Source organism: Asparagus officinalis, unplaced genomic scaffold (assembly GCF_001876935.1).
Source record: "Asparagus officinalis unplaced genomic scaffold, Aspof.V1 AsparagusV1_Un381, whole genome shotgun sequence".
Taxonomy (NCBI): Eukaryota; Viridiplantae; Streptophyta; class Magnoliopsida; order Asparagales; family Asparagaceae; genus Asparagus; species Asparagus officinalis.
The window spans coordinates 29,104-37,495 of record NW_017972646.1 but is presented as its reverse complement, the minus strand read 5'-3'; the positions used below and the strand labels follow the sequence as shown (position 1 = coordinate 37,495).

The 8,392-nt window shown below is 36.7% G+C and overlaps 2 protein-coding genes across 2 annotated transcripts; one reads left to right on the top strand and one right to left on the bottom strand.

Annotated features, from left to right (window-relative positions):
- Positions 1-1,348: 1,348 nt before the first annotated feature.
- On the bottom strand, positions 1,349-1,998 carry LOC109827708 (thioredoxin-like protein YLS8). Its single transcript, XM_020394725.1, has one exon. The coding sequence runs from the start codon at positions 1,964-1,966 to the stop codon at positions 1,658-1,660; it is 309 nt and encodes a 102-aa protein (XP_020250314.1). The 5' UTR covers positions 1,967-1,998; the 3' UTR covers positions 1,349-1,657.
- Positions 1,999-5,388: 3,390 nt separating this feature from the next.
- Positions 5,389-7,752, top strand: LOC109827707. Its single transcript, XM_020394724.1, has 3 exons — positions 5,389-6,560; positions 6,671-6,775; positions 6,864-7,752. Exons 1-3 carry the CDS (start codon positions 5,908-5,910, stop codon positions 7,474-7,476), a joined length of 1,371 nt encoding a protein of 456 aa, XP_020250313.1. The 5' UTR covers positions 5,389-5,907; the 3' UTR covers positions 7,477-7,752.
- The last annotated feature ends 640 nt before the right edge of the window (positions 7,753-8,392 follow it).

Sequence of the window (8,392 nt, the reverse complement as noted above, 5' to 3'; positions counted from 1 at the left end):
CTAATTCGACCCAGAGGCAAAATCCGTCAAAATTTCACCCAGGGTAAACGAGTAAAATTTTTTTTTAACACACGGGGTTCTATCTGACAACAATAAAACTATCAACAATATTATAGGGGTGTGTGGGCAACTAGCCCTTGAATTTACATGGACAGCGTAAACAAAGCAATCATCTCAGCTTCAGTTTCATCCTCCAACCGAATGCTAAGAAGAGGATTCTCCCTAAAGACAACAAGAAACCTCCAAGCTCCTCCATATCTTCTTCCTCAATGGTCTCTAAAATCTTAATACCCTTGTTCTTCCCAATGAAAGCAAGCTTCTTCGGAGCAACTTCAGTCGCGTACAACCGAGCTTCTTCTCTTGCCATTTTCGAGAGAGGACTACTACAAGAGCATATGCTGGACTAGGAAGAGAATTTATAGGCATTTTTCCAGTAGAACACTTGAGTCATTTCATTTTGAAGATACAGTGAACCTTATGTTTCATTTTCAGTAGGAGGAGCTATTCAACCAGCACGGTCCAAGTGTTAAGACGTCGAGCACAAAAATGGAAGCAGACAATATAGAATTGAGGTTAAGAGAGCCACCCATGAGGTGCAAATAATTGACCCTTCGAATTTTCCCATGAATGGAGATCTTTCTCAAGGCCAGCACTTTGGCCAGCGCAGACGAATAATTTGCTTGATTTTATTGAGTGCACTCCACACGGAAGTGCCTTGTGCATACGTTACCAACCAACTGTGCAAAAATAACGAATGTACCTGTTGATTTTTGAAGTGATCAGCAACGTGTTGGTTCCTTGTGAACAGAGCTGATGGAGCTTTAAGCACTAGATCTTTGCGGTAAATGAGCTGAACAGCTGGAAACAGAGAATTGCGCCAAGTTGAGTTCAAAATCTTTCTGGAATAACTAGAGAACAAACTTTATTAGTTGAGAAAAGACATGCCACCATTTATAGAAGACAAGGATTAATTGAGGACCCTCTGAGTGAGATTTTTTGAACTCTTTTAGAATTTTTTTAAACTCTTTTACACGCAGGAAGAGAAATTTGTTTCTGATAAGGATAAAAGAGTCAAAAAGAATTTCGCATTAGGAGGTCTACCTAGAGAATAATAGAACTAATGGGGCATATCTGCAATTGGGCAATAATACATGAAGTCTGTCTGTAATAAACCCTTAACAAAACTAGAGGCTAGGAGAACTGACACTTGCGAAGAACATTTATATTTATCAAGAAACCATAAATCAGAGATTCATAAATTATAAGCCACAATTAGGAGTCTAGATTACAAAGAAAGAGCTACCATCAGTCCCCTCTGCCCACAGTACAACAATCACAGAGAAAAGTATACACAACTAAATCACATTACTATTTCAAAACATTGGACTGTACAGTTGTCATAGCAATCTCTATGTTTAAATCTTTAAAGGAACCTGCACAACAGCAAACTGAAGGAAGCTGCAACCAAATAGGCCCTTTTTTCAGTACAAAACATAGGTGAATTTTCATGAAGGAAAATAGCACGAAAACCATAAAACCACCACACACAGAGTACTAACAGCATTTATCACATCGTTGTACATGTTAATGTTAATAAATTTGATGCCAGCATAAGCATGCACTCTGGAAAGAAATTTACAGATACAACATAGAAGTATCAGTAACGGTATTTGGTGGAATAATCTTTGGGAGCAATGACAAGACCTCGGCCTTTCCTGGCACCTCTAAAGACAGTCTCAACGATGTCGATGAACTCTTGTTTGTCCTTCATTGCCCAGTTGATCTTGTTGTTGTTACCAGTACCAAGATCAATCATGATATGTTTGTTACGAAAGAAGAACATGACTGTAGATGGATCGTATAACTCATACATGGTGTTGAAGTCTGGTACCTCTGTGATATCTACAAGGTATATTACTGCAAAGTTCTTTATAGTCTCAGCAACAGAAGCCAACACTTCATCCATCTGCAAGATCAATAAGATCTTTTGATGACATTGAATTTTTCAATATAACATCTATTTCAACAAAAGCACTAAATTCATGATAGAAAAAGAAAAGGTTGATGTCTATACTAAATAACATTACTGACAAAGAATTCTAACATCTCACATCATAAGATACTTGGGGAGTTTTATTTTGGAATTTAGAAATGGAACTGGGATAACTGAGGATACATTTTTTTTAGAGTATTAGTCAATTAGAACCGGAGTCATAAATTTCTAAGGAAGCATTTGGGAACTACAACGTCTCCTCCATTTCCATGGTGTTTTCATTTTTGCCAAAACAAAAACACCATGTGGTTGGGAACAACTGAACAAGAGTGTTTTTGTGGGCAAAAACATCCTCAGATTAAAAAAACACCCCTTTGTTTCAAAATACCTTTTAGGTGTTTTCAGTTTAGCATGGCGTTTTGAGTTTAGGTGGGGTGTTAAGATAATAGCTGAATATTATATATAGTATTTATAACTAACATAATTTATTCATAATAAAATGTTCAATATATTATATTATATTAAAATTAAGGGAAAAATGCTTCCAGCCCCCAAAAGCCAAGTGAACATGCTTCCCACCCCCAAGACTTGGTCAATGAGTGTTTTACCCCTAAAAATAAAGATTTTGTTCTCTGAGCCCCAAAACACAAAACCCAAGACATTAAAACATGTGAAGACCATAATACCCTTCTCTCTCTCTTTCTTTTTTTATTAAAATATGATGAGGATTATTTTATTATTATTTTCTCTCTCTCTCTCTCTTTATCATGATGTACCAAGAGGATCTTTAGATAGATAACCCTAACAATTAAACCCGTAACCTTAACAATTAAACCCGTAACCTTAACAATTAAACTCGTAACCTTAACAACAAATCCGTAACCTACACAACAAATTCACAACCTTAACAACAAACCCTTAACCTTAACAACCAACCCGTAACCTTAACAATCAACCCGTAACTTTAACAACCTCCCAATACAAACAACCAAAATAATAAAAAACGAAAATAATAAAATAATCCTCATCAATCATTTCAACTATCCTCTTGGTACATCATGATAAAGAGAGAGAGAAAACAAAAATAATAAAATAATCCCCATCATATTTTAAAAAAAAAAAAAAGAGAGAGAGAGGATTCACAACCTTAACAACAAACCCTTAACCTTAACAACCAACCCGTAACCTTAACAATCAACCCGTAACTTTAACAACCTCCCAAAACAAACAACCAAAATAATAAAAAACGAAAATAATAAAATAATACTCATCAATCATTTCAACTATCCTCTTGGTACATCATGATAAAGAGAGAGAAAAAAAATAATAAAATAATCCCCATCATATTTTAATAAAAAAAGAAAGAGAGAAAGAGGATTCATAACCTTAACAACAAACCCTTAACCTTAACAACCAACCCGTAACCTTAACAACCAACCCGTAACCTTAACCACCTCCCAATACAAACAACCAAAATAATAAAAAACAAAAATAATAAAATAATCCTCATCAATCATTTCAACTATCCTCTTGGTACATCATGATAAAGAGAGAGAGAAAACAAAAATAATAAAATAATCCTCATCATATTTTAATAAAAAAAGAAAGAGAGAGAGAAAGAGAGGATTCACAACCTTAACAACAAACTCTTAACCTATGAAGCACGGATTCACCCCCAACGGCCACGAACCCGTGTCCGACACGAATCGGACACGGATTCGTGCCCGACACGCGCACGACACGTGTCGGGCACGGTCAATCCGTGTCCGACACGGGTCAATGGTCAAGAGAGGGGAGGACACGGTCAAACAGGCTCTGGACACGGTTAGGATACGGCAGAGATGCAAAGAAAAAAAAAACGGATGAAAAAATTAGACCCGAAACCCAAACCCAAACCCAATCCCCCAAAACAAAACCCTATCTCACTTACCTGAAGCCGACGCCGCCACATCGCTGAGCTCTCTTTGCTCCTTCGTCGCTCGACCTCCACCCAAACCCAAACCCTAATCTCCTCGACCTCAAAGCTCGACGAACTGACGAAGCTCTCTCCTCGTCCTCGACCTCGACTCTCGACGAACTGACGCTCCTCTTCCTCGACCTCGAAGCTCGACCAAGATCTCATCAGTGTCGACCTCGACGAACTGATCTCCTCGACCAAGATCTCCTCGACGCTCGACCTCGACGAACTGACCAAGATCTCATCGTCCTCGACCTCGACGCTCGAAGCTCGACGCTCGACGAACAGGTCAGTCTCTCTCTCTCTCGATCTTCGTCCTGGATCTGAGTCCCTCTCTCTATCTCATTCTTTCTCTCTCTTTTCTCTTCGTCTCTCTCCCTTTCTGTTGATCTCTCCCGAGTCTCTCTCTCTCAGTCTCTCTTATTCTCTTTCAGTCTTTCTTAATCTCTTTCTCAGTCTCTCTCTCTCTCTCTCAATTTTGATTCTCTTCATCTCTCTTATTCTCTTTTTCTATCTCTCAATCTCTCCGTCCCTCTCAGTCCCTCATATCTTAGTTTTTTTTTTTTAGAAAACTAACTTTTTTCTGTTACTTATGCAGCTTCGTGATATTGCTGACCAAGTCACAGATCTACAATCCTATTCTTTATTTGGTAATTTATTTTTTTTAATTTTAGTTTCAATTTCAGTTATAATTTCCTAACATATGAATATTTTTTTAATTTCAATTTCAGTTTTAATTTCCTAACATATGAATATTTTTTTGAGAAAAAATTATTTAGTTTCAATTTCAGTTATAATTTCCTAACATATGAATATTTTTTTAATTTCAATTTCAGTTTTAATTTCCTAACATATGAATATTTTTTTGAGAAAAAATTATAGTACAAATGAATTATTTGTTAGGCAATGAATTATATGTTAGACAATGAATTATTAGTTAGACAATGAATTATTACACAAATGAATTATTTGTTAGTCAATAATTTTGTTAGTCAATAAATTATTACACAAATGAATTGTTACACAAATGAATTATTACACAAATGAATATACATATTTAATGAATGAATTACAGATATTTATTTTCGCAATTGTGTTGGAAATTTTGATTGATCATTCATCCTTGCTCATTGCTGCTTAACTCTAAGTATAATCTGTAAAAAGAAAAACAAAGTCAGTGAGCAACAACTTATTAATTAGTATAATTAGAAAAAAGAGCTTAAAATAGTAATTTGCATGCTAACTACTAAATTATAAACATGTAAATACTTAATTGTTAATCACTTAATTCTTAATTAAAAAACATATTTCATATTTTAAATGAAAATATATTTATAATTTGCACTTGTTACTTGTTGTTTATACTAAATCGAGATTTTTGTATTACGTTCCATATATGTTATGGTTTAATATTTAATTAGTACTTGTTAGGGGGGAATTGGCAGTGGATGTGTAGTTATTGCAATGAAGTATTTACATCCTCCTACTCAAGGGTCAAAGCCCATCTAATGCGGATTAGTGGGCAAGGAATTAAAATGTGCAAATGTGTTAAGCCGCACAATTTGAGAGACATGCAAACTGATGCGGATCAAGCAGAAGCAAGGGTGAGGGCTTCTATGCCTAGGACAGTGACGCTGCCAGGTTCTTCAGCGTCAAGTGCAGTAGCAGGAAGTCAAAGCATGCCTTCTCGTCTAAGTGAGCCAAAGAGGAGGAGGGGAGTCACCACCGTTGAGTGTTGACATATGCCGCAAGCAATTCAATTGCCGGTTACAAGCCTCCGGGTTATAATTCTTTGAGGACCACTCTTTTGCAACGTGAGAAGGCTCACGTAGAGAGGTTGTTGGAACCCATCAGGAGCACATGGAAGCAGAAGGGGGTCTCTATTTGTAGTGATGGCTGGGCAGATGCACAGAGGAGGCCACTGATAAATTTCATTGCGGTCTCAGACAACGGGCCAATGTTCTTGCACTGTGTGAATGCTGAGGGAGAGCAGAAGAATAAATATTTCATTGCAGAGAAGCTTGAAGCTTGCATTAGAGAGGTGGGGCCTCAAAATGTGATCCAAATCATTACTGATAATGCTTCGGCATGCAAGGCCGCAGGGGCAGTTGTGGAGAGCAAATATCCACATATCTTCTGGACTCCATGTGTTGTTCACACCCTCAATCTTGCCCTTAAGAATATTTGTGCTGCGAAGAATACAGAGGCTAATGCAATTGCTTATGCAGAGTGCAGCTGGATTACAGAGGTATATGATGATGCTTTGATGATTAAGAACTTCATCATGAATCACTCAATGAGGCTGGCTATGTTCAATGAGCATTCGAAGATGAAGCTTCTTTCAATTGCTGATACTCGATTTGCTTCATGGATCATCATGCTAAAGAGGTTCACTGTGATCAAGAGAAGCCTCCAAGATATGGTTCTTAGCGACCGTTGGAGCTCGTACAGAGATGATGATGTGGGAAAAGCACAGTTTGTTAAGGAGAAAGTGCTTGATGATTTGTGGTGGGATAGGGTGGATTATATTATTGCTTTCACTGCTCCTATATATGATATGATTCGGCTCACCGATACCGACAAGCCCAGCCTTCATTTGGTATATGATATGTGAGATACAATGATTGAGAAGGTGAATGTTGTTATTTATAGACATGAGAGCAAAAGAGAAATGATCCCTCCTTATTTTATGATGTCGTATACAAGATCTTGAAGGATAGATGGAATAAGAGCAACACGCATGATGTCATACACAAGATCTTGGAGGATAGATGGAATAAGAGCAACACGCCACTTGAGTGCTTGGCGCACTCTTTGAATCCAAGGTAATAATTTAGATTATGTTATCAATTCATTATTTTTGATGTGATTATTTCTATTAATAATGTCTAATTCAATGTTAAATTTTAATAGATATTATCACGAGACATGGCTCAATGAGAATATCCATCGGCAAGCACCCCATCAGGATGAGGAGATCTCTTCGGAAAGGGCCAAGTGTTTGAGGAGATATTATCCTAATGCCGATGAACGGAGGACGGTTAACTTGGAATTTGCTAGATTCTCGGCTGCTCTTGACACTTTTAGGGATCCAGATTCTCTTACCGATAGAGGATTGATGGATCCAAAATCATGGTTGGCGCTCTATGGATCGTCAACTTCAAATCTTCAAGCATTGGCCTTAAAGCTTCTAGGCCAACCCTGCTCATCCTCTTGCTGCGAAAGGAATTGGAGTACATACTCATTCATTCACTCTTTGAAGAGGAACAAGATGACACCGTCAAGGGCAGAAGATCTTGTGTATGTGCATAGCAATCTACGTTTGCTTTCTCGATCATCCCAAGAATATCAAGAAGGAGAATCGAGGCTGTGGGATATTGGTGGAGATGCATTCGACTCATTTCAGGGTGCCGGTATTCTTGATGTCGCCACCTTGTCTCTTGATGAACCCACCATGGAGGCTGTATTGTTTGCTGATGATGAAGGCAATGAAGAAGTCACTGGACTAGCTTCCACTTCATCTTGATGTATTTTTTGTTTACAAACTTGTTATTTTGTGAAACTTGTTATGTTGTGATTTGATGGAATGAGTATGTACTCAAATTCCTTTTTGTTTACAAACTTGTTATTTTGTGATAGATTCATCATCATTTAGATTGTTAGTTGAATTTTATAAATTTTTCTATATATAATAATAATTAAAAAAATCCTCGCCGTATCCCCGTATCCTATTTTTTTGGATTTTGCCGTATCCCGTATCCGTGTCCGTGTCGTATCCGTGTCCCGTATCCGTATCCGTGCATCATAGACCAACCCGTAACCTTAACAATCAACCCGTAACTTTAACAACCTCCCAATACAAACAACCAAAATAATAAAAAACGAAAATAATAAAATAATCCTTATCAATCATTTCAACTATCCTCTTGGTACATCATGATAAAGAGAGAGAGAAAACAAAAATAATAAAATAATCATCATCATATTTTAATAAAAAAAGAAAGAGAGAGAGGATTCATAACCTTAACAACCAACCCGTAACCTTAACAATCAACCCGTAACTTTAACAACCTTCCAATACAAACAACCAAAATAATAAAAAACAAAAATAATAAAATAATCCTCATCAATCATCATGATAAAGAGAGAGAAAACAAAAATAATAAAATAATCCCTATCATATTTTAATAAAAAAAGAAAGAGAGAGAGAGAGAGGATTCATAACCTTAACAACAAACCATTAACCTTAACAACCAACCCGTAACCTTAACAACCAACCCGTAACCTTAACAACCTCCCAATACAAACAACCAAAATAATAAAAAACAAAAATAATAAAATAATCATCATCAATCATCATGATAAAGAAAGAGAGAAAACAAAAATAATAAAATAATCCCCCATCATATTTTAATAAAAAAAGAAAGAGAGAGAGAAGGGTA

Coding starts and splice junctions, on each gene's coding strand:
- LOC109827708 (XM_020394725.1), bottom strand. CDS start 1,966: ATGGATGAAGTGTTGGCTTCTGTTGCTGAGACTATAAAGAACTTTGCA.
- LOC109827707 (XM_020394724.1), top strand. CDS start 5,908: ATGTTCTTGCACTGTGTGAATGCTGAGGGAGAGCAGAAGAATAAATAT. Junction 6,561..6,670: donor CTTCATTTGGTATATGATAT/GTGAGATACAAT, acceptor CTTGAAGGATAG/ATGGAATAAGAGCAACACGC. Junction 6,776..6,863: donor GCGCACTCTTTGAATCCAAG/GTAATAATTTAG, acceptor AAATTTTAATAG/ATATTATCACGAGACATGGC.